General features: G+C 43.6%; 1 protein-coding gene across 1 annotated transcript; it reads left to right on the top strand.

Moving 5' to 3' along the window:
- Window positions 1-1,990: 1,990 nt before the first annotated feature.
- LOC147885177 (uncharacterized) lies at window positions 1,991-25,915 on the top strand. Its single transcript, XM_087397718.1, has 24 exons — window positions 1,991-3,717; window positions 3,898-4,110; window positions 4,210-4,301; window positions 4,390-4,503; window positions 7,630-7,717; window positions 7,815-7,904; window positions 8,017-8,139; window positions 8,225-8,326; window positions 8,422-8,532; window positions 8,611-8,706; window positions 8,823-8,915; window positions 9,024-9,097; window positions 9,191-9,389; window positions 9,473-9,561; window positions 9,649-10,043; window positions 10,138-10,561; window positions 23,063-23,143; window positions 23,284-23,379; window positions 23,485-23,554; window positions 24,214-24,428; window positions 24,574-25,072; window positions 25,185-25,307; window positions 25,406-25,504; window positions 25,599-25,915. Exons 1-24 carry the CDS (start codon window positions 2,173-2,175, stop codon window positions 25,716-25,718), a joined length of 5,151 nt encoding a protein of 1,716 aa, XP_087253844.1. The 5' UTR covers window positions 1,991-2,172; the 3' UTR covers window positions 25,719-25,915.

The raw sequence follows: 25,915 nt of genomic DNA on the forward strand, positions 1-25,915 counted from the left end.
CATAGATATTCTTCCCATTGACGAGGGGATGCAAAAGGCTTCCTCCGTTGCTCAAAACACTTCTTGGAGTCAATTACAAAGGTCATGCACAACTTTAGTAACTCTCCCAAGCATTGAAACACAATCCGAAGCATCCGTGGGCTATACATTGCAAGGATAAGGATGAAATAATCCACGATGAGTGACGAATTTGCGGCTGCAATGGAGCCAGACATCTGCATCATCCGACTGATTTGAAGGAGGGACATGCAGGCAAGAAGGCCAGTGACTCTGCTTTCGATAGCAACACGATGAGTGACGAATTTGCGATTGCAATGGAGCCGGACATCTGCATCATCTGGTTGATTTCATGAAAGAGGGACATGCGGGCAAGAAGGCCAATGACTCTGGCTTCGACAGCGGGGTGAGCCAGGGCTCGAGGTAGTGTGAAGCGTGGACCTGGGGGAGGGATTGGGAGTGCAACCAGAGGGGGGCGAGGAAGTTATCATCGAAGGTGGTGGGGAGTGGGTGCTAGTCCAGGAGGACAACCAAATGGAGTTGGATTGGCGGCACATGTCTACGCAAAGGAATGGGAGTTGATCCAAGGGGAATAGAAGAGGAAGCAGGAAGTAAAGCATGACGGGGAGGCGAGCGTTCTCGAATGGGGAGGAGGGGACTTTGAAGAGATGGTTTTGCATGGAGACGAATCAGCCAGTTTGAAGGAGATACTCATTCAAGAAAAGAATTTCAATTGATATTGAGATTTGAATGAAGAATGATGACACGTGGCTCAACCAGAAGCCAAATTTTCATTTCATTCGAAAATTTCATCCCACAATGCTACTTGCCTAAATATATTTATTACTAAGAGAATGCAATCAAATACCGAATCTTAGTTCTATTTATTTTATTCCTGTTGCTTTAATGTGAACATACTAAAAGAAAATGATATTGTTTTTGCTAGCACCCGAGGATCGTTGCATGGGTCACATCTCTCTTGAGGTCTCGCATGGGTATGAACCAGGTATTCCACCATGGATATTTTTGGGATTACACACCGCTTTGCATTTGGATGATTCGTGAAAGAGAACCAAACTTGCAAATGGGTGAAATGAAAGGAAGAGGACTAGGAGGAAAAGTAGGAACGCAAGCACTAAAGCCCATTTAGGCGAGAAAGATGCCCTAGGGTGCCTATTGCTATGAATGGAAAGTTCTTGTTTAGGAGGGAAATCATATTTGAGTCTATGATCTTGTTTGAAAATGATTCCTTGTCAGGTTTATATAGTTGTAGATTAGTTAAGTTTTGTTTCTCTCTCTTATTATGTAAAACTATTTTGTATTTTCTCTATTTTCTCAACATTAGGTTGGTCCTCTTAAGATTGGTGGAGAGGGACAAAATGTTTCCTTCTATAATTGTCGAGTTGCCTTGCCCCCTCCATTCATAGTCCCCTCTTTCTATCCTAAAAAAGAAAATAAGAAAAATCAAAATGTAGTTGAAAATCCTTTTTGTGCATTCAATCTTTCACAACTATCAATCAACTTTTACAATTGCATGAATGTCATCAACTAGTTTAAACAATTATCAATTACTAATTGAAACGACACATGAAAGCCACTTAGATACTAAACCCAATGCTAGTTCCCTTCAAATCCTCCACCCTTTTCTCTCCCCCCCTTCCCTTCTCTCTCTCTCTCTCTCTCTCTCAAATCCTTACCTCTCCCCCCACCTCCCCTCTCTCTCTCTCCCCCTCCCTCTCTCGTTTAACTTCATTATCTCCCTTAATCTTCCTACACACCATCTCGAGTGTATTCTCTATAGGGTTTTTGATGTGGGGCCTGCAGGCCTTATTAATGATTGAGTAAATATCATTTACTTGGAATTGTTTTTCCATGTGGAGGGTTTTGGCGCCCAGAAATTTTGGCAAAACTTTGAAAACTCCCGCCCACTCCTCTGCTTCCGCTTCCAAGCTTCATCGACCGCATTTGTAAGCTTCGTCGTCTCTTTCGGTTCAATCTCTTCATCCTTAGTATTTCCATCTTCGTCCACCATCGCTGCGACGATACCTCTCGATCACTCTTTGAATGTGTTTGCAGCGATCACTCCCACTTGAGCAGACGCAGTGCAGTTCCTCTGATGGGATCATTGAAGTAGTCTTTGGAAATAGCAGGCTCGGCTCTTGATTTATAGCAACCATGGAGCTCCGACACCGCATGAAAAGCGTCAAATATTCTTCGGATTCAGATGAGCTGGAAAGTTTGGGATTTTCATCTTCCCCCGAGCGCATACTGGTGGTGGATCATAGGATTCGGAAAGTTCAGGTTTCGCGCGCGAAATCCGAAAGTAACAGTTCGAAGTCGAGTGACACAACCGCAGGTGCTCTCCTGCGCTACACGCAGTCTAACGTGAAAAATACTGACGCCTCCTGCATCTCTCCTAAGAGGATTGATCTCGACGCTGATAGTGACGATGACTTCGTTGAGGCTCATTCACGGCCTGCTGCCTCTCGCATCAAAGGGAACGCGTCCCGAGCTTTGCAAGTTCGAACTTACAGCAGGCGTTCGAGGATAAATTATAAAGAAGTTTCTTCCTCAAGTGACAGCAGCTCTGAAGATGATACAAATGAAGCACCTAGCGAACCTGCTGATGAGGCGCAAGCTGACCTTCCAAAAATTTCTTCATTCATTTTTCAGAACCAAGCAGACTTGCAGAAGGTCGTGGTGCCCGGACGAAGGCGCCTGACCAACTTGGCCTCCTCCCTCGTGTCCCAGTTTTCCGACGCAGTCAAAGAACCTGCTGGCTCAATCGTGAATCCCGAAGACCTTGAATGCGACGTCGATGTTGAACCACCTCGAGCCCAGAAATTGAGATCAGTGAAAACACAGACGACCGGGCATGTCACTGTTCGCAAATCGAATAGACAGTCCTTACAAAGAGCGTGTGCTCCAAAAACTTTTCAGGAGAGAGGAGGATCAGATGATGAGTTTATTCAGGCTCAAGAAGTCGAGGTTCCTTTGAAAAAATCAAAAAATTTCGTCAAATCCTCTGCACTGTCCGTAAAGCCAACCCTTGAACCAGATGCGGCCGAGGGTATTCAATGCAATCAACGATCTGTCTCTAAGCTTGAAGTAGACGCATTTGGATTACTCACCAGTGAAGGTGGAAGAAGTCCTCTGGCGAAGCGCATAGGGCAAGTAGAGAAGATCCTTGCGGTAATGAACAGGAACAGCGATTCCGCCAAATACTCGGTGAAGGAAAGTGGGAAAAGTTACAGAAGTATTGCCATCGTTTCCGAGGCGCTACTGCTAGACAGGAGCCCTCAATTACTGCGGAACTTTTGGAAAAGAATGGATGAACTGGAGCGAGTAGATGGCAACCCAGGGGAGAAAGAAAACGGTCCTGCATTCGATCCGTTGTATATCCAAGTTGACAGGGTTGTTGCTACCGAGCGGAAGGGCCGCAGGAACTACTACCTTATCAAATGGCGTGCGCTTCCTTACTCAGAAGCCACATGGGAAGTTGAAGAGGATCTAATTGGAGATAGAGATGCAGTAGATCGCTTCCTGTCGATTCAGTTGAATTCTTCAAAGGAAACGCCCGTTGATACCGAACTAATTTTCAAAGACGGCCGTGTGCTTCGGGAATACCAAGAAAAAGGGTTAGCTTGGATGGATCACAACTTCGCCAGTCGTATCAACTGCATACTTGCAGACGAAATGGGGCTCGGAAAGACCATGCAGGTGCGTATATGCCTTGTGGTTAGCCAATATTTTCAGGCTATTCCAAACGTTTCTAGGGTCTAGATGTTATGTTAAAGGACGCTTGATGTGAATTGAGTCGTGATCCATAGGGTAGGCCTCTGCAGTTGTTTCTTTTACTGGAAGAAGCTGAGACTTTTTGGTCTTGTTGAGACTGAGCAGGCTGTGGCCATGCTACAAAATCTGCGTGTGAAACGAAAGGTCAGGGGACCTTTCCTGGTCATAGCACCCGTTTCGACCTTGGGACATTGGCGACGGGAATTGGAATCTTTGACAGATATGAACTGTGTTGTCTATTCTGGGACCATGGAAGACCGGGATATAATAAAGCAGTTCGAGTTCTTTTACCCAAGGTCTCATCAGATCAAATTCCACGTAAGCAGGCTTCCCAAAACGCTGTATACTTGTATCCCCGATGTGTTGAGAGTCTTCTTTTAGTGATTCTACGCTTAACGACGATTTTTAATCTTTCAGGTTCTGCTCACTAGTTTCGAGCTACTGATGAAGGACCAAACGTTTCTATCAAAGCAGGAGTGGCGATATATAGTTGTTGATGAAGCCCATAGGTTCGCTTTCATTCGTGGAATAAGTATTCTACTCGGGGGGTTTTACTCATGTTTTATTGATTGCAAGTGTTGGGTTGTTTGACTGTAGACTGAAGTCGAAGGATTCAAAAACAACTCGTTCTCTAAAGCAGCTCACTGTCAAGAAAGGGGGCTTGCTACTTCTCACAGGAACTCCTGTACAGAATAACACAAAAGAGATCTTGTAAGTATATTTTCTTCGATGACAATCCAAATTGAAGTGGATTACTTTTTGTTGCTGCTTTGGTCATATGAAGCTTGTGGTCATGCAATAAGGTGATCTATCTCACACCTTTAGAGCGAGGGCTTTCTTGGATGGCAGATCATAGCGGTCCAGGGAAGCTTAGAACGATGTTTTGTGGCCGTCCATACAGGAAGTTTGCCTTGGAATATGTGCCATTTCATATAGCTGTCTCATTTGGAGCGTGGATGTGGAGAGGCAAGATGTAGGATCGTGTGGTTCATGGATATTTTGGTTGTCCATGCATTAGATCTAGATTGAAAGCAAATGTGTGAACATTACTTACCATTAAAAGGGTGCAAAAACACACCACTAATGGTAAAATGCACACCAAGGCGTTGCTGAGTAAAAGTCTCTACTTCTGAGAGAGGGTCCACATTTGACAAAATATTTGGCTTAGTATTGGATACTGTTGAACTGCTTTTGGGGACAGGTGGGAGGACTTTAGGGTGAGCCAATGAATGAAGGGAAGGAGCAGCTTGGTGCTCTCTCTGAGAATAGAGAAGGATAAAGCAACTTGCATTTGGCATAAGTATTTTTATCATGGCTAAAAGAAGGCAAAGTTCTAGCCCAACTTGGTGTCTAACTTGTGTGCATCGCATCCCTTTCAAGTTTTAATCACACTTTCCCAATGTAGTAGTCCAGCTAGTCAACGTATCCTTTACTAAATGCACGTTACACCGTTCTGCATTCACTTACAGGCATCCCTTCTTGGTCTTCAACGTATCCTATACTACTTGCATGTTACGCCAGTCTCAGGGTTCTGCATTCAATTACAGGCATCCCTTCTTGGTCTTCAAGGCACAACTGCTCATCCTCATTAAATTGCTAATTACCCATGTGCATTCAATGGTTCTTGTAGGAAGCAATCTTAATGTTAAGTTCTTCGTTCAAAACCATGCTCCAGTGAGTAAATTTTCATGTCCACAATTGATTACTGTAGAGTACAAGAGACTTGACTATTTTATACCTTATCTTGGGTGTGTTGTGTTTGTGAAGTATTCGAATTCCTTTCAGATTACCATCCTCTGTAAGTTTTCTACAGCATGCTTCCTCACTCTAGCTCGTCATTTTGTGCTGGCAAACAGCTTCAGAAAACTACATCAATCGTTGTTGTAACTCTTGGTGGCTGAATGTGGGGTTTGCCCATGTTCAGAAAAGCTGCTATAAATCCTTGGCTGTCTTCGACTTGCTACAAACATTTGCGTTTCAAAGTAATATCAATTGTTTTTGCCATGATTGGAAGTTGGACTTTTCAAGATATATGTTTTGACTTAGGATTTCTTCCTCAGTTGCACGGTGCTTGATTTGGAAAGACGTGGCTTGTGTACACATTGGCTTGATGACATTATTGGATATCGCTATAGGATTGTAGCAGTTTGCAATTATTTGTCTTTTCAAGGTATATTTTCTCCCTCAATTGCTTACTTTGAATTGGACTTTTGCTTGATTTGGAAAGAAGTGGATTGTGTAGACATTGGCTCATAATCCTTGATCATATTATTGGATACTACCTACAAGATTGTAGCAGTTTGTGGTTATGTACCCACCTCTTAGACATCATCTATGACTCCTAGATAAGTTTTGCTCAAGAGAGTAGGAACTTGGATAACATCTTCACTTTTTGGAGGGTTGTTGATTGGACAAGAGAGTCCTCTCAACTTGGGTTGCAAGAAGGCTTATGACAAGGCGTTTGGTGCACAATTCTTGTGGCTAGGGTTGGATGGCATATGAAATACTCGAGTCAAGGTTGCTTGGAAGACAAATGATTTCATCCTAGGTAGAGGGGGGGATTGGACGTCTTCAAGTGGAGGCGTTGGCCTTGATTCCTTTGAGAGAAGCATTGGGTGGCGTAGCAAGTGCCTCAAAGCCAAAGTTGGATTTTGGAAAAAAGGTTATGGTCCAATCTGTGGCTACAGAAGGTTTCATATTCCTTCTGGTTGTGTTCACGAGGGTCTTCCCATCGGTGGTTAAATCAAATGCACGTGGATGGCCGGTGTTATTGATGTACGGATGGAGTTCTTGAGTCGATGTCCAATTGATTATGGAGTTGTCCTAGTACATAAAGGATATGGTTGGGATCTTTGTGGATTGTGGATCATGTGTAGAGGATTTAGAGGGCATGGTGGCTTGGTTGATAGAGGGAGGGCACGCCTTCTTCATCAACGAGGTCTATTAGATACATAGTCATAGCATCCTTCAGATTGAGCTTTGAAGCGATCCCACTGTCTCGGCATTGCTTTCTTTTCTCTTCAGAGGATATTTTTTGGGAGACAGTGGGTAGCATCACGGTAGGGAACACGCGGGTTGCCTGCTGATCTTGCTAATGGGTAAGTAGAGTCATGCTACGCAAGCTCATAATTAAGGACCTTGCTTGAGGATTTTGAGCTTGGAAGCTACGGCAAGCGCTTGTAAAGAACACGACTTGTAGAAGGGAGTAGTGTTAGTAATCCCATTGGCCGATCTTCATAATTTCTCTCACAAGGAAGTGGTTGCTCTTGATGAAGAGCTTGATGAAAGTAGGGAAAGGGGGTGAGGTGCGTTGGGACTGTTCTATATGACGGGTTGATATGTACAAGAGAAGTTGCTTTGCCCAATTGCAAAGTAGATTTCAAAATAGCTTAGATGACAGAGGTGGAGTATCCATGGAAGAATGCAAGAGAGTATTGAGAGATCCCCTTCTTTCAAATAAGTAAAGAATAAGGGTATTGAAGGGGTTGTATTTGATGAGAGGTCCTTGTTGGGGTAAGGCTTGACATGTCTAAAGAGTGTGCAAGTTGAAGAGTGCTATAGCTCTTACTTGGAAAAAAGTTGAAAGAGGTATTGGGAAGAATATGGATGCAAGCTAACATGGGGTAAGGCTTCATATGGCCTGGGCATAAACATAACTCGATTGCCAAACCTCTCATTGTCATCCTCATCATTATTGTTGTTTTCACCAGCGCCACCACCATCATTATCATTATTGTTAATGGTGTGGGGAGTTCTAAGGCTGAAACATGGGGCATTTTACAGTTAACCTTGGTGTAACGTGATACGTTCTAAACTTATAGCTTTGAGGTTTTGCAGTAGCCTTTTGAACTTGGTGGATCCAGAGAGGTTCAGTTCAGAAGAAGAATTCCTCCTTAAGTATAAGGACATAAAGAATGCAGAACAGGTCAAAACAGTTGTTGATCTGCTTTCAACCAAAAGATTCTGGTTTGACAAGAATTTGCACTGTTACTTCTAAAAGTGGATAACTGTTAAAATTTCAGGTGAGAGATCTGCAAGACAACATTTTGAAGCCTCGGCTTCTTCGGAGAATGAAGGAAGATGTTGAGAAAAATATTCCTAAAAAAGAAGAGGTATCAGCTTTCTCACTTTTGCCAAGGTTCTAAGGATGGAACTCACGTCCTAAATCAGCAAGGAATTTTTGCGTCAATCAAACCACTTGTTGCTAACATATTCTTGACTTAGACCATAATCTGGGTTGAGCTCACAAAGGAGCAGCGATGCTACTATCGAGCAATTCTTGGGAGTAAAATTTCAGATCTTCTGAAAGGTTCCCACGCAAGCAATGTTCCTAATCTTCGAAATGTGGTATGCTACTTAAAATGTGCTTCCTTCCTAGCCCGTACCCTCAGACAAAGTAAAATTCTTCTTAATTTCCTGGTACCTTTCTCAGGCAATGGAACTTCGGAAGCTTTGTAACCATCCATTCCTTTGCAACGGATTGCAAGAGGATTTAAGCATGAAATTAAAACTGAATGAGAGCGAATCATTGACTGTAAGCTCACATCTTCCACTCTATCTGTTAAGGTGCTGCATTTGGGGCTCATTTATCAGCAAAGAATTGATTATCTATTGTGGCTCTTTCTTTAGGATGAAGATTCTGAGAGATTCCTTTGCCAGGCTTCAGGGAAAATGATGCTTCTGGATAAGCTTTTGCCAATGTTAAAGAATGCAGGACGCCGTGTTTTGATTTTCTCACAGGTAGAGGTGCATGCAATCTCTGTAGTTGACATCTATTCGTAAAATGCTTCATTAGCTTACAGTTGTTACCTCTGTCAGTTTGCCATTATGTTGGACCTTTTGGAGGATTACCTCATTTTGAAAAATTATACATTTGAGCGAATTGATGGAAGGATCTGTGGATCTTATCGTCAGGTTCTTATCCTCCCTTCATGCAGCCTTCTTATTCTGGAAAGATTTTACTTAATAACATTTTTGCTTACCTTTCCCTTGAGCAGACTGCTAATGTCTTTAACATATTTTCTTTTCAGGCAGCCATTGATCGTTACTCTGCTAAAGACAGTGACACTTTCGCTTTCCTGTTGAGCACTCGTGCTGGAGGCTTAGGGATAACCTTGACTGCTGTATGTGTGCAACAAGATGTTTTAAAGCAAGATATACTTTTGTAAAGTGGACCTGGCATACCATGGTCCATGTATTTGAGAATTTCATTTGGTCGATTTGAATTGCAGGCAGACACTTGCATAATCTATGACTCTGACTGGAATCCACAAAATGATCTGCAGGCCATGGCTCGCTGTCATAGGTGATGAATCTGAAGTCTCTTTATGAAATAATCCAGCTAGTGCAGGATGAGGTTTGTAGATGTGACCTGAACAAAGCTTAGTTTTGTTTGCAGGATCGGTCAGACTAAGGATGTCAGAATTTACCGACTCATAACTAGAAATACCTACGAACAGCATCTTTTTGAGTGCTCTTCACGGAAGTATGGGCTTGATGAAGCAATCTTGGGCAGCATGCAAGGAGTGGGCCATGATAATGAGCAGAGCAAAAACATAGAGACCTTGCTCAAAAGAGGAGCTTATGACATACTACGGGTGAGTTGTCTCTCCACTTGGACACAGTTTTTTGAATGATCAGTTGTTCAACTAAAGTGGTGATGCTGTCAAGGAAACTGTAGGAGGATGGAGAAGCTGAGGCTGCAGCATTTCATGCTCAGAACATCGAGCAAATTCTTCAGAGTCGTACAGAGAAAAGGCTTATCGGCGGGTATTCCTTCCCTCTAATATGTTACACAGTTTTTGTGTGTGCCTGCTTCAACCTTATGCCGAAGCCTTTTTCTTTTGATATGTACAGGAGTAGCAACAATACATTCTCAGTTGCCACATTCATCTCCAATCCTGAGATTGGATCTGTGTCTGACCAGAGGCCTGACCTTGATGGAGATTCCTCACAATTCTGGCAAGTGTTGCTGCCAGAGGCTTGTCATGTTGCCATGAACACTGACAGTGAAGCTCATATTTCTTGTGGTCCTCGAAGAAGATCAAAAGTGAACTACAGAGAAAGGCATGCAACTTCAGATGTGGACTCTTCAGATGAAGAACATTTAAAATCAGAAGGTAAAAGTCGCTCTATAAGGAAAAAAGCTAATCAAAATCTGGAGACAGTGGATGGTGTCATCAAGCAGTGGTCTGAGAGGGAACTCAAACGGCTTGAAAACTGCCTGATTCAGCTTGGAACAAGCCACACAGGTCCATTATTTACCTTATTATCCTCTACTTTAAGAGGATCCTGCACAGTTTTGCATCCCTGGGTTATTATGATGCTATCAATGTTGGCTTGCAGAACAAATAATGGTAGAAGCGGGCCTGGAGCATCGTGATCTTAAAGAAGTGAAACAAGTAATCAGTGTGTTTGTTAAAGTATGCCAGTCTTTTCAGGCGAAAAATGCAGCAGTACTCAGTGAGGCACGCTCAAGCTTGCTGGGGACAAATTGTGAACTCAATGAAAAGGCACATGATTTTCCAGGAAGTGGTTTATGTGCACCCCAATCAAGTGGGTGGGAATCTAGCACATATAAGAGCTGTACACAGAGACCAAATGGTTCTGTTGATTCTGAAGCAACAGGGATGCTGAAGCAGGGAAATTCTACTTGTGAAGACTTGCAACCAAGTACCAAAAAGTATGAATTACCCTTATTTCCTCCTTTTGCACAGAAGGCCATGAACTCTCAATCTTTCATCAGTCGGCTTCAAAAGAATGCCACAAGGTAATTCTCAAATTCTGATGTGCATCTTTCCTTTCTTCCTCCCTGCTCCTCCGTGAAATAAATGATTTAAATATATTGTGCAAGAGGAGATTTTAACCCAGTCTGAGATTATCAGCTGTGTAAAGAGCCTCCCCAGCAAGATAAAGAAGAATTCAGGAAGCTAGTACCCTAGGTCTCTCTAGCTTATGAGCCGACTCTTGTGCAGCCAAGGGTTGACTTTGAAAGTACTTGTTGGGCGGGGGAGGGAGGGAGGGAGGGGGGCAAAGGTGCCACTGCTCCTACTTTTCCCTTGGATAAATTATTGTAGAGCTTGTATTTCTCTTTTCATATAAAGAAGCTATACAATACATGCATTTCTGAATGATTCCCCTGGTTCTTGGGCAGTATTGTCCTTGAAAGAGATTGTATAATAGGGGGCAGGGCAGATTAGAGGAAGGGGACTGAGAGCGGAAGAGAGAGAAATGTTGGAAAGGTCACCTCCACATTTGTAAGCCCCCCAATGAGGAGAGCGTCGGGGAGGGAGACCTAGGGCAGAACATGCCCAAAGAAGAGCGGGAGAAAAGGATTGTACCTGGAGGGACCATCATGGCTGCAACAGTTGGAGCCTGTGGAAGAAGCATATGGCAGGGACATAAGGCCCTGGATCTGGCCAGACAAAAGGCGAAACATGAACAGCAGCATGGCAGGGTTAGCCAGGAGCAAAGTCGCCTACATGGAGGTGTCTTTGGCAAGGTATATGGGCAGGGTAATGACCTGCAGCTAGTGCCTCCAGTAGGACCAGCACATGGCGCAAAATAGAGCCAGCCAGTAGGTGGACTGGTAGTGATGGCTTTAGAGCCTTAAGCTACAAATGCTCACAGTTAAAATCGACTCACTCACAAAAGAGAGAGAACACAAATTTCTTTAAGAAGATCTTCTACGTCAAACAACTCAGGACGGAGCTCACCTCTACCAAGTTTTTTGCTCATACAAAAGACCTCAGATGACCCGACTAATGAACCCTACAATAGCATAAACTAGTAAGCTCTCAAAGAGCTTGACACTACATAGGCACGAAGCCTGATTCGACAAAAGCAGCTGCACGAACTCTTCTTTTAGAAGATCACTGCCACAAAACACCCCCACGAACACGTGCTGATCAACCGCCATGTAATTGGAGTTCTCGAGAGGTCGCCATGCTCCACGTAGTCTCCCATGCAATCCACCAATCACCATGCACGCCTTGCATGGTCCAATCACAAGGCTCTCAACAAACACCCTCCTCAAACCTTAGTCACCACTAAGTCACCCCATGAGGACGACCAAGGAATCAGATAATTCCTACAAGGGCTGGTCAGAGCCAGCCTACCAGGTCGGCTACAGGGCTGGATTATGGGGACTGGGCCCCACAATATATAGGTGGGCATCTGCCCTAGTTTTGGACCCCAGAAGGGGTCGGTTCAGTCGGCCAGAGGGGGCAGAGTTGACCAACCAGCAGTCAGCCATTTTGGGCCTGCTGCGCCGGTAGGTTTGCCAGCCATTGGGGCCTATATAAGTGGAGCCTTCAGTATCACTTGCAGAAGCAGTTTTGGAGCAGACAGGAGCAGCAGGAAGCCCTCCCTTGGACCTATACATAGGAGGAGAAGGAGGCTGACATAGGGCTGGAGACTGAGCTCAAAGAGCTGCCCACCTAGGCTGGCTTTTGGACAGCAAGGTGGAAGGGATTTGGACGGAGAGTCTACATACGCTCGAGGTGGATCACACGGGCTCAAGTTCTAGAGATATCCGGTAGATAGTAGAAGTACCTAGTGGTAAGGTCAAAGGACCATGCTCTGGTGGGACTTTGGATCTATCTCTTTTGTATTGTGTCCATTCTTTGGACGTAAATATGTTCTTGTGGTAGTTTCTATATATGGCTGGATCATTGTCTATTTATGAGTCTGCATATCTATATGAAGCACATAAGTTAAGAAGTTTGTGATTCCAAACCCCACGCACACAGTGTGAGCTCTTGGACTATTCTATCAGTCTTCCACTGTGCATACCCTTTGGTTGATTTCTAACAAGAAAAAGGGAAGAAGGAAGGAGATGGGGTGGGGGAGAGAGAGAGAGAGAGAGAGAGAGAGAGAGAGAGAGAGAGAGAGAGAGTATAGACATGTAGGAGGAGGGCGGAGGAAGAGTAGGATAGGATCAGATGTCACCTTAAAAAGTACTTGCATGAGTGGTGGATGTGAACTTATAAAGTCCCTCCACATTGCCCTCCAACTCCCAATAAAGTATTGCCCCTTTTTCGCCTTCCTTACCCTCAAAATTACATGTTCCGGCTGTCACACAAAGGGTGTTGAGACAGAGTGGTGGATGTGAACTTATAAAGTCCCTCCACATTGCTCTCCAACTCCCAGTAAAGTATTGCCCCTTTTTCGCCTTCCTTACCCTCAAAATTACATGTTCCGGCTGTCACACAAAGGGTGTTGAGACAGCAAAGTGATGCTGATCAGCCTTAAAAGATAGGGTTACTCTTGGACAATGATCTCTGATTGCCATGATTGTCCATCCTCAGGTTGGTGCAAAGTGCTTTATCTTTGAAACCCACAATGCCCTCAAGGACATTAAGGATATGATCCTCATCCATAGGTGCCAGCTCTGAAAGTATGTACACATGCTAATCTACATGTGGTTCAGCAGAGATACGTCACACATGGAGGTGCTCGGTAGCTAAAATTGATATGCTACTTTCCCATTCTTGCGGATGATCTTGCAAGGGCCATAATATCGATGAACAAGCTTTGTGTTGGTATTATCATTCAATGAAGCATAACGAGTTTTGTGGGGGTGTAAATGCTCATGATCTCCTTCCTTGAAAACCAAGTATCTCCTACGTTCATCTAGATAATTCTTTTGCTTGGGCCAAGACATGTTGATGAAGAAAGCCACTAAGATTTCGCACAAAGCCGATGTAGATCCACCACGTCAGGTTCACACTTAAAACCATGTAAGACATACACATGTGCCCATGTCTTTACAAAGTTGTTGATGGAAAAAGTACTTCCATCTCACACATGGAGTATGTAAGGTCATCAAGAAACAAAAAATGATGCATAAGATACATCCTTGGAAAGATTTTGATGCTTGTGATCTTTTTATTGAATACTTTTCTCTGCGAGCCATGAGTCTTGTCCCCAATAACCACTAAGACACTTGTAGCAAGTAGAGGAAACTATCAAGTAATGATTTACATAGAAAAAATAATATGGCATACTACACGAGGCACTCTGAGCGACCACTCGCTCTGTCGGATAGCTTCATGGATGAAGGCCGCTAGGCATCTTTGGTTTGAGTAGGATAAGAAACTAGATAGGGATCCAAGGCCATCTCTAAATAGTGATAGCGACATTTGATCTTGTAGTACAGAGGGCATTTGAATGCGAAATGCTCCTTTGACTCGATCTCTTGAGACTCACACAAAGTGTAGAAGTGGTAAAGATATGTGATGACTTGAAATGCTGCATTGAGTTGTAGTGGGGATGCCTTGAGCTCATCTAAAACTATTTGATGTGGGATTGAAGGCTTATTGCGGATCATTCGTGAAAGCGTGAGAACTTGAAGCCTCTCAACACGTGCCCAATTTGTGTTTGATAGGTCTGGTCCCCAACACGGACTCCCATACATATCTATTGGTCGCGGACCAAAGAATCAAAGAGAGAGGCAAGATGTCACAAAGCAATACAAAGTATATTGATCAATAAGGGGATACAACTCACAAAGATGTCTCACATATTCATGTACAAGACCTTAAATAGACAAGCAAAAGGAGTGTACTAGACATCTTCAACCACACTTTCTTTCCCCTTGTATTCAATTTCAAAATCGTAGGATTGCATTGAAGGCGACAATCTCTTTTGCTTGATTGACAAGTTTGGCTGTGAGGAAAAACATGAGTGTCTTATGATCAATTTTGACCTTGAATTTGCTCTTGTATAGGTAGTGATGCCTTTTTTTGAAGCATGTAGGATGACCAACATTCCTAAGTATAAACATGGTAGTTGAGCTCTTTGGCATCAAATTTCTACTTTCAAAAGCTATTGTGCCATGCTCTTGCCATAGAATAGCCCCCAAGTCTTTGTCACTAGCATTTGCCTCCACAATGAATGGTCGTGAGAAGTCAGGGCATACCAACACAATGTGGATTTCAGGTGTGTTAAATTGAACTGCGCTTCTTTTGACCACAAAAAGGCATTCTTCTTCAAGAAATCCATAAGAGGTATGATCAATATTCCTCTTTGGAGATAACTGACATGGCATATCAGCAATATACAAAATTTGAGAGCAACTGCTGCATTTCCATATCGTTTACTTGGGGAATGCTTCCTGTATGAGTCATTGGCACATCCAATGCATAAATGGCACTTTCTCTCTTGAGCCCTTGGGTCAATTGCCTTGCTAAAATGATTTGCATTTTTGGGTCTGTTGAACATTGTAATATTACTGTTTTACCCTTACGTGCAAATCGAAGGGTCATGGCATTTAAGTCAAGGCTAAAATTCCCCAAGAATTTCATCCAATCACATCCTAAGACAATGTCAATCGGACCCATGTCCAATGCAAAGAGATCACCTTCAAAATTACAATCATAAGATAGATGGATCCTCGCATCCTAGCAACATACTCTGCTACTCATATATTGTCCATTAGCAATCTCAACTCTTATGTCTATGGCAATAAGCCCCACCTTCTACAAGGTCTTGGTGTTGATGAATTTGAGTGTGCTTCCGTTGTCCACAAGCTTGTAAACAATCTTGCCCTTAATATCAACTTTTACTCTGATTGTCTTGGCACTCTCAGCAACTATCAATGTATCAAAAGATATGAAATAAAGTATTGGCTAAGCATCCCATATGAAAGACTCCAAGCATATGCCATGGAATACTCTTGTTGGGTTGAACCTTGTGTGTCATGGTTGTGTGATACTGCTTGGCTCAAAGGGAAACTCGAAACCAGAGTCTTGATTCCGGTGTAGAGTCGGGGAGGGGGAAAGCTTAGTGCTACAAAACAAACAATTTCAACCACCGACACTTGATTTTGAGATTCGCTTCAAGGATCTCCTTGGTAGCTCAAGTTGGTCCTGACTTGTGTGCTCCATCTGTCAATCTTCATGAGTCGCATAAGGATCTCAAGAGCATCCACCAACTCATCGATGGTGCAACGAGAGCATGAACCCTAGGGTATGTATTTCCGCCAAATGCATCTCGATGCAAGGACCAGATACCAAAATGTGAGAGGAGGATTGACCTCTCTCCCATTGCCATGGACTGTCATGTGAACTTGAAACAACTCTAGGCATGTTGATTGGTGTGGTGAAAGGAATAACACATATCGAATGTAGACCAATGGATTGACCCAAGAGAGATGGCTCCATTTGTAAAGATATTGAGAGTTGCAGAGCGTCCTATGATAGCTAGGACACTAACATTGACTCTCGCCGCCTCTTTAAAAAACTCTCTTCTACCTAAGAGTGCTAAGAAAATTAGGACACTTGGGTCACCCTACTTAGTTTAATCAAACTCAAGCCTTAACTTAAACTTAATCCTAGCTATCTTGATATAACTACCCTAACGAAACTGAACATCATTCATAAGGCCTGCCTGAGATCGAAAAAGAAGACGAATCGAATGTGCAGCATGGAAAAGGGGGCAGAAAGCTGAGAAAGAAAGAGAGAGGGAGAGAGGGAGAGGATTTTGAAGGGAAGTAATTGGCAATGAGAGAGGGAGAAAGAGAGAGAGGATTTGAAGTGTTGGTGTGGCTCCACCTGGCACGAATCCCACCAAAAATGAGCTTTCTGAAATGCCCATTGGCTTCACTTAAGCCTCCATATATGGCAGGCCAAAAATCTAATACTTACTAGGCTTGATGTCAATCACTTGAGAAAGGCGAACTTTCGTTTCAGAGGACGTCAATTACAGGAAAGCCTAGCCTTGATTGTCAACGATGGGTGCTGCAAGTCCGTTGCTCTTGGCTGTCTACGAAGCGTGCAACGAAGATTCTCATTTGCGGATCGGGGTAGATAGACGTAGGCGTCGGTGGTTAGGCGTCGATGTTGAACAATGTCAACAATTGTTCTTGTCCTCAGCCAAGCAGATTTCGAGAAGCCCTTCACATTGGTTGTTTTGCCCTCAACCAAGCAGACTTCCAAACCTTCTCATTTACTGTGCGCATCGTTCGGCAACTGCCTCTGTGGTGAAGCATCTGTTGCGAAATTCAAGAATCTCTCAATTGTGTGCTCTGTCATTGTTGTAGAGCTGTTTTCGTCCCGAGCATTGCTATTGTTTGGTTTGCGTGTTTCTTGCGATGAAGATGTGCTGTAGCTTTGTGTAGAATTTTGAAAAGTTAGTGCCAAGATATCTTTGTAGGAGTAGTTCTAGCATTGCCTCAGTGTTCAGTGCAAGAAAGCGAGGAAGCCTTCTAAAGGTAGAAACATGTAAAGGAAGCCCCTTAAAGTTTTCCACGGTGGATGGACGTAATAAAATGCCACAATAATTTTAGCTTTCAAAATGAACCTTCACACTAATGTAGAGAAGGGGTAGGGACAGATTTGGAGAAGGGGGAATAGAGGAGCAAAAGGGAGAGAGAGAGAGGGGAAGAGGGAGAGGAAAGGGTAGGAGAGAAAATGGGATAGGAGAGAGAGGGAGAGATTGAGAGGGAGTAGGGAAGAGAGAGAGAGTGAGCGAGCATAGGCAAGGAGGAAGGGAGAGTAGATAGGATTAGATGTCACATCAAAAAGTACATAGTAGGGGGTGGATGGAGACTTATATAGTCCCTCCACATTTCCCCCCTAAAAGGGCCTCTAACTTGGCCTCTTTTTCCCCTTCATTATAGCCATCCCTTCCCATGGAAATTTTGCCTCAAAATTTCATATGTGGGCTGTTAAATAGGTGCACCAAACAGCAAATAATACTCAGCCCGATAGGAGATAGGGGTTGTCTTGGACAATGCTCTCCGGCTGCCATGAGTTCTCATCCTCAAGGAGTCCTTGCCACTGGATAAGATACTCGGTGTAGACTTTGTTTCGGAGTACGTGATTCTTGAAACCCATGATGCGCTCCGGAACATAGAGTATGTGGCCCTCCTCATCCATAGGTGGTAGCTCAAGAAGGACTTGGACATGGTGTGGCTTCAGCAAGGACACATGAAAAACATTATGAATCTTGGAGGTCTTGGGTAGCTCCAACTCATATGCCACCTTGCCAACTTTGCGGATGATCGTGTAGGGACCGTAATACTTGTGAGCAGGTTTCGTGTTGGTTTTACCCTTTAGCGAGGCATAACGGTTCTTATGCAGGCGTCAGTGTACATAATCTCCTTCTTCAAAAGACAGATACCTCCTGCGTTCATCTGCATACTTCTTCTACTTGACTTGGGCATCCTGCATATTCTTTTTAGCCAATTGCAGAAGGGCATCCATACTCTCTAAGTCATTTCTTGCTTGCTGATTTTTCACAGCCATGTCTCCAACTAAAGATGGCATACCCACTGTGCATCCATACATAGCCTCGAACTGGCTCATGCCAATAGAGATGTGCTTGGTACTGTTGTAACAAAATTCAGCAAGTGCCAACCACTTATCCCAAGACTTTTGTGTGTCATGACAGAAATGCCTCAAATACTCCTCCAGCCATTTGTTTACCCTTTTTGACTGTCCATCCATCTTAGGGTGGTAAGCAGTGCTAGGTGTAAGAGAAGTACCCACGCAGTGCTAGGTGTAAGAGAAGTACCCACTGCTGTAAAATAATTCCTGCCAAAAGTGACCTATAAATTTTGCATCTTTGTCGCTGACAATCTCCTGAGGGAAACCATGATGCTTAAAAACATGCTCGATGAATTGCCAAGCAACTTGTGATGCTGAATAACGGGTCTTAGTGGGTATGAAATGGGCCTGCTTTGTCATTTTGTCAACCATCGCAAAAATGCTATCCCATCCCCGCTCTGTGGAAGGCAACCCTGTGATGAAATCCATAGCAATGTGAGTCCATTTGCCTTTTGGATTAGGTAGTGGTTGCAAGAGACCCGCGGGTCTTAGTAATACCCGCATGTCCTGCCATAGGAGATGAGTGCATTTCTTGTAAGACCAGCAGTCGGTACTTTGAATCTGGCACCAAATAAATTCTGTCCTTACACCACAACAACCCATTATGCAGCTTAAATTCAGCATGCCTTTGGCTCGATGGCCTCTGTAACTCCACAAATATGGAAGCTGCCTTAGAATCTTGCATGTATTCTTCTTGAATATCATGAATCCACTCTTGGTAGATGGTAGAAATGGTAGACAAACTGCAAGCCCACATATGGGATAAGGCATCTGCAACCACGTTTTCTTTCCCTTTCTTGTACTCAATGTCGAAATCGTAAGACTGAACCTTAGCCAGCCATCTCTTTTGCTTCATTGACAAGTTCGGCTGCGTAAGGAAATACCTGAGTGTCCTATGATCTGTCTTAACCTTGATTTTGCTACCATAGTGGTAGTGGTGCCATTTTTCGAAAGCATGGAGGATAGCCAATATTTCTTGATCATACACTTGATAATCTAGTTCCTTGGCATCCAATTTCTTGTTTTCAAAAGCAATTACCCCATGTTCTTGTCGTAGCACAACTCCTAATCCTTTGCCACTAGCATTTGTCTCCACAATGAAAGTACGTGAAAAATCAGGGCATACCAACACATGAGCATGAGTGAGGATGAATTTCAGGTCTTCAAAGCTACATTGTGCATTTGTAGACCACATAAAAGCATCCTTCTTCAAAAGGTCTGTTAGAGTGATTGCCCGCTTGGCAAACTTGCGAATAAAGCGCCTGTAGAAGGAAGCAAGACCTAGAAATCCCCTAAATTGAGTCGGGTTGCGTGGCTGCGGCCAATCCACAATGCATTTCACCTTTGCAAGATTCACTCGAATGCCATCCTTGCTCACAATGTGACTAAGATACTCAACCTCTTGTGCCATAAAAGTGCATTTGTTGGCTTTAGCATAAAGTTGATGCAACCTCAAAATTTCCAACACTTGCTTGACATGTCTGATGTGCTCATGCTTATCCTTGCTGTAAATGAGGATGTCATCAAAAAATACCAGCACATAATTGAAAAGGAGAGGCTGCAAAATCTTGTTCATGAGTGTCTGGAAGGTGGTTGGAGCATTGGTCAATCCAAAAGGCATCACCTTGAACTCATATAGTCCCCTCTCTGTGCGAAAGGTTGTCTTGTGCTCATCCCCAGCTTTCATTCTAATCTGATGATAGCCGGATCTCAAATCAATCTTAGTGAAAAACTGAGCACCCTTGAGTTCATCCAACAGGTCATCTATCTTGGGGATTGGAAACCTGTTCTTGATGGTGACCTTATTCAAGTCTTTGTAGTCAATGAACATATGGTAAGAACCATCCTTCTTTTTCACCAGGAGCACAGGGGATGCAAAAGGAGAAGTGCTATGAGTGATGAAACTCTTTTGAAGTCCGTCCCTCACTTGAGTTGCCACTTTCTCCCGTTCTACCTTAGAGAGTCGGTATGGGGCCTTATTGATTGGCTTACTGTCAGGTTTCAGAACTATGGCATGATCTACATCTCTTCTTGGAGGCAATTGTGATGGCAAATCAGCAAACACATCCACAAACTCTGAGAGTAATCTCTGCATATCACAATCATCAACACGGGGAGTGCCACCCTCTTTAGTTACTGACACATTTAATGCATATATGGCATTGCCTCTCTTGAGTTGTCTGGCCAACTGCCTTGTTGAAATGACCTGCAATTTAGGAGCTGCAATACCATGCAATGTAATTGATCCATCCTTGTGGACAAAGCTGAGTGTTAAGGCATTGAAATCCATGCTGATTTTGCCCATTGATTGCAACCAATCACAGCCCAAGACAACATCTATTGGGCCCATGTCAAGTGCCAAGAGATCACCTACAAATGTATAGTCATCAGAGAACTTAATCCTTGCATCTTGGCAACAAGATCTACTGATCATATGCTGTCCATTGGCTACTTCTACTCTCAGCCCATGGCCTATCTAAGTAGCAATCGGTCCAACCCTCTGTAAGGTCTTGCAGTTAACAAAACGGTGGGTGCTACTGCTGTCCACCAACACATGCACAATCTTGCCATTAATCATCCCTGTTAATCTGATAGTATCAGCACTTTTGGCACCCATCAAGGCATGCATGGAAATAATATAAAGTGTTGGTTGGGCATCCCAATAAACCTCATCCTCGTTCACGGGAGCATTACCACCTGGATCTTCACGTGCATAAAAAGGTACCGCATCTTGATGCTCCACAAAAAAGAGTGTTGGCCTACAGTCTCTCATGCCTCTCCAGTGTCAGCAGTCTCATCTGCATCATGTGTATTTGCCATCTCATCTTGAGACGTATCCAAAGAACCTGGGGCATCAAACAAATCCTCGTCATTTGAGAGGTCAATGATCATGCTAAGCTTGGTAGTACCACTGTTGCGCATCTTGTACACATTCTTGTGCTCAGGAGTCCATTTGTCGCCACATTTAAAACATAAGTTGGCCTTCTTTTTGCTGTCCATTATTGCCCGTGTACTGTTTTATCTCAGCCTGCTCATTTCCAGTAGTAGGCTTGCCTCTTGGCTTGGCATCGGGATACTAGTAAGGCTTGGCATACGGCATCTTACTACTTGAGACAGTAGGAAAGCGAGGAAATGGTGCTGCTGCAGATTTCTTGTCAGTCCACTCAGCAAACTTAGGCTTCGACTCAGTGTCATACCCCATTTTGAGGTTCACATAATCGAAGAAGGGCATCTCAAGTTTGATGGCCTCAGGTAGGGCCCTGTATGAACGCAAAGAATCTGCCAACATGTCATCAAAAATGGCTTGCTGCCCACCACCAACCCCTTGTTGCGTAGAAGTTGCTGCCATTTGATGCACTGGTTGCGTCTAGTTCTATGTGCTCGTTGGCGGGGCAATAGGTGCATGAACTCTGGGCTGGGTCTCTCTGCCAAATGCATCTCTCCGAAGTGATGGCATACCAAAGGGATGAGAAGAGGACTAACCTCTCTCCTAAAGGTGTGGGCTGCCATATAAACCCAAGCCAACTCCAGGCATACTCGGTGGTGCGGTGAAAGGAGCACTAGCTGGATGCACACCAACGGGTCGACCCAAAAGAGACGGCTCAGCCTGCATAGATGTAGAAAGCTGGGAGCCAAAAGATGGCCTAACATCTTGCAAGAAGGTGCTCTGTGGCACAGCAAATGCATCATCTATGTCTAGATAATCCCCAAGTTGGGGTACATGCAATGGTCTAGAAGACTGATGCTCATAGGCACGACGGGCATCTGTCATAAAACCCCTGCGTGGAGCAGACAAAACATCTTGACAATCTGAATGGTCCCCTTGTTGGGGTGCAAGCTGCTTACCCTTATCCTGCATAGCAATGGCAGATGTGATTTGTTGACCAATCTGTTGTCCCATCTGGACAAGAGCCGTATCTTGCATAGCCATGGTTGTGGTATGTTGTTGGTTGAACTCCTGTCCTATCTGGTAGAGAGCATCTTGAAGCATAGAGGAAAGGGCATCCAGAAAGTGCGTCTGCACTGCCTGCACTTCTCGGAATGCGAGAGAGAGAGGTTGAGTGGAAGGAACCTCTGCACCACCAGTGGATGCAACCACTATGGTAGGCACTTGCTAATACTGAGCAGCCTCATCAGAGTCATGCGATATATCACGAGGAACACGCTTCGGTGCCATTGTGACTGGCCTTGGAGAGAGAGCTCGAATGTAGGCAAGGATAAATGGATAACAAAAACCTTGCTATAATGAACCTCGGAGATATTGTGTGGAAAACACGAAAATGTCGATGGAGAGGCTCAAAAGAAAGGTCGTCAAAGAAGCTTCAAAATGGAGTCCAAAAGAGCCCAAACGGGGGCTGTAAAAGGCCCTAAGAAGGGGCTGTGAAGAGTTGTCCTTCTTGCCTCTCTCTCTCTTTGCTTTTTTTAAAAATAAAAAAATAAAATTAATGTGGGGGGGGGGGGGAGGTCCTAAGTCACCTAGGACAGTTAGGACTCTTAACCTAAAGTGCCTTGTTGCTGATAGTTCGGAGGATATGGAGGGGAGGAAAATCGTATGGAACTTGAGGTGCACTTAGGGGAGGCATAGGGGATAACCTAAGCAGCAGGAGTAGTACGAAATGGTGCAGAGTTAGGGTTGTTTGGGCTTGTGCAATGGGGCTCATGGAGTGCTCACATCTCAATTCAACAAACCGATGGACTGATTTGTGCACATCTCAATTCAACAAAACAGAGGTGCGCACATCTCAATTGTCATGGAGTGCGCACATCTCAATTAAACAGATCAATTGGACCTTAATGATGCTTAAGATTTTTTCCTTCTGCCAAATCTCACACTTGTAAGACTACTAGCCTAATCTCCTTCTGAATGTTGCAAGAGATCCACTATGACCTATCAAAGCAATTGTGGATAAGCTAAGAACAAATTCTGTTGTATTTATCAGATATCTGCAGTCTTTCCATGAGCACGAGGCATTGGAGAAAGCTTTGTCACAAGGTGGAAGCCTTCCACCGTATGTTCCAAGGTGTAACTCAGACTGAAGCCTGCTCTTTTTTGGGATAGAAAACATAATCTCTGTTGCTGTTTTCAAAGCTGTCCTGTTACTCAATTTTGCTTCAAAGAAATGATTCAAAATTTTCTATTTTCAAAAATATTCTTTTGCAGAACTAAAAAACTGCCAAGGTGGTGGGGTGAAATTGAAGATTTGCATTTAATGATAGGAGCGCATAAGCATGGTAATCGAGACTTCCACAAAATCAGGTAACTTTCCTAGCAGATTAAATATAGTTTGCTTTTTTTCTTGAAAGTTGCCTCTTCAGCATAACTTTTCAAGGGTACTCACTGTCTTCCTGCTCCATTTCACAGGGAAGATCCGACACTCTGCTTTGCATCCAGGTTCAAAAGTATATTACATGCAGAAGGTCCACGCCTTGAGGTTAGTTGGTTTGTTCTTTTGCAAAGAATTTGACTGGATCTTGCTTAAGGTGCTGCTCAGCGTTCCCACAGGAGGTGCTTGTTGATCCACAAATTCCTGTGGCGAAAGCGCTTGCCTACAGTTGTCATTTAGAATGACAATCATGTTTGAGTCTAGATACCCTGCATTATTTAAAGCTTCATACACTTGCCCTGCTGTCATGGCTCCCTCTTCAATGACAGCTACAACATGGCTAGGCCTCGCCTTCAGGTCACGTGCAACAGCCATGCCTGGTTTCACATTTAACGCGTCCAAGAGTCAAATTTTTTGGTCAGTCTAAGCTAAAGGTCAAGGCCATCAGATAAAACGATGCAGTATTGTTCTCTTTATATCTGTACTTTCAGGTTTTTGCATTCCTTGAGACGTCCCTTTAAATGATTTTTCGACCACAATATATAGCTTGAATATTTTCCAAGTACCTAGACCAGCTGTCAGATTGAAGATGGGAGTGAGTAGTAGTTTAGCAAACAGAAAAGACTGACGTGTTATGTACATGAGTTTTGTGAAGAAACTGATTTTGCAAACAAACAAGGAAAAGGGGATGGGGGGTGCAGCAAGCATACAAGAACTTAAATGCCTTCCCAGTTTGGTTAATTACCTGCACGAGCTGGTTGTTGCAGCAGCAGAATTGCCAGCCTGTGGCTCCTGCAATTGAAGGCCTTGAAGATCCAACCACTATTGAGCAGGAACAGAGAGTTGGCTGGCCAAATGATCATGTGCTTATATTGAGACTTAAGAAACTGATACAAGCTCTACCGAATGGTCTTAGTGAGAATGACAGGCAGAATAAAGAATCAGCCAAGGAAGCTGCTCGAAAACGTGCACAAGAAATGAGGTAGCAATTTATATAGATTCTCTATCAAATTAAGCCATGAGTTTTAAGTCTGCTTCAAAGAGAAGTACCATCTACTAAATGCTTCAAAGACCATACTTTGCAGATGTCCTAATTTACATGTTTTGAGTGTTTTTCTTCAATGCAGAGCTATGAAACTAAGTCAAGGGTCAGGAATACCCTCGTCAGGTGGATCCAGGGTGATGCAGGAAGATTCTGTGAGGGCTGAAGATGGCAAACGGCCAAAGCAATCTAATGTTGTGTCTTCAAAGTTCAAACCTTTGCCTGTACCTCCTGACAATAATACTATTTCAAACTGCTCTCATGGGAGGGTTAAAGAAGATACGTCAAAACTAGGCATTTCAACATCTCAATGTGACCTCTTGCCCCCTGTTGTAAGCTGTAGAGTCACGACTGGATCAGAAAGTACACAAAGGCCTGTGTTGCAAGGGTTATTAGAGGTGGCCAACACTAGCTCGGAAAGTGAGGATGATTCATTTCAGAGAAATGTTCTAAAAGAGTTACCAAAAAAAGTTAAAAACCTTCCTTCTGCATATGGGAAGGAGCATTTGTCCATTTTGTCCAGTAAGCTAGGACAAGGCGTGTCTCTTTTACCAAGGCAAGATGCTGCTGCTTTACAATGCAAGGTATTGATTGACTTGATAATGTTGCTGTGCTTATATATTTCCCCCATGTTGGGCACACGCTTGCTGGCTGCCATCTCTGACTGATGGCTAATATGGATCTCCTTCTATTCAGCCATCTGAACAGCAACTGCTTCGGGTAATGGGAAAAGAGAATGGGCCTGTTCATGGGCATTCTATGAAGAATAGTAGCATGCCATCACCTCCTGAACAAACTGGGTCCACTATGCAACCAAAGGTATTTTCTGACATTGTAATGGTATTTTAAGATGTTCTATTTTCTAGAAGAATCTGGCAATATATGTTTAGCTCAAGGGCAATGCTGAATGCTTTCAGAGGTGGCCTTTGACTATGGGACAGCATTCACTTGTGTCATCAAATACAACTGGCAGTTCTACGTCGAAACTAGAACAAGCTGAACATGCATTGCAGAAGGTAATCACAAATGTATTCTTTGTTTTGAGATCATCGCCACAGGAAAATTGAAAGATAGAAGTGCTCTAATCTCAAGACATTTAATTACTTGCAGGATAATGGCGTTCCTAAACGGAAAGCTTGCTCGGTTATCAGCGTGAATAAAAGGCTTAAGAGCGGCAAACAGCAGACACTTTTGGGATTCTTAGCTTCAAAACTGGCCATGCCAAGCTAACCTTAGGAACGTTCGCATGTACTTAAATTGTCACCTCAACATTGGGCATTGTCCCTTTATCTATTAGTACAAGCTGCAATGCGTTGATGAATCAACGTTCTTAATTTGCATAAGTGTCCGGTTACTGAAAATCTAGCCTGTAACCATTTTGTGCTGGGCAAGCTCAAATCAATGCACATCAAATTGGTTTTTTTGCA

The sequence above is a fragment of the Dipteris shenzhenensis genome, chromosome 26 (assembly GCF_047967505.1).
Source record: "Dipteris shenzhenensis isolate YYH24624 ecotype China chromosome 26, Dip_SZ_1.0, whole genome shotgun sequence".
Lineage (NCBI taxonomy): Eukaryota > Viridiplantae > Streptophyta > Polypodiopsida > Gleicheniales > Dipteridaceae > Dipteris > Dipteris shenzhenensis.

Coding starts and splice junctions, on each gene's coding strand:
- LOC147885177 (XM_087397718.1), top strand. CDS start 2,173: ATGGAGCTCCGACACCGCATGAAAAGCGTCAAATATTCTTCGGATTCA. Junction 9,390..9,472: donor GAGCTTATGACATACTACGG/GTGAGTTGTCTC, acceptor AGGAAACTGTAG/GAGGATGGAGAAGCTGAGGC. Junction 23,144..23,283: donor CTTCCACCGTATGTTCCAAG/GTGTAACTCAGA, acceptor ATTCTTTTGCAG/AACTAAAAAACTGCCAAGGT.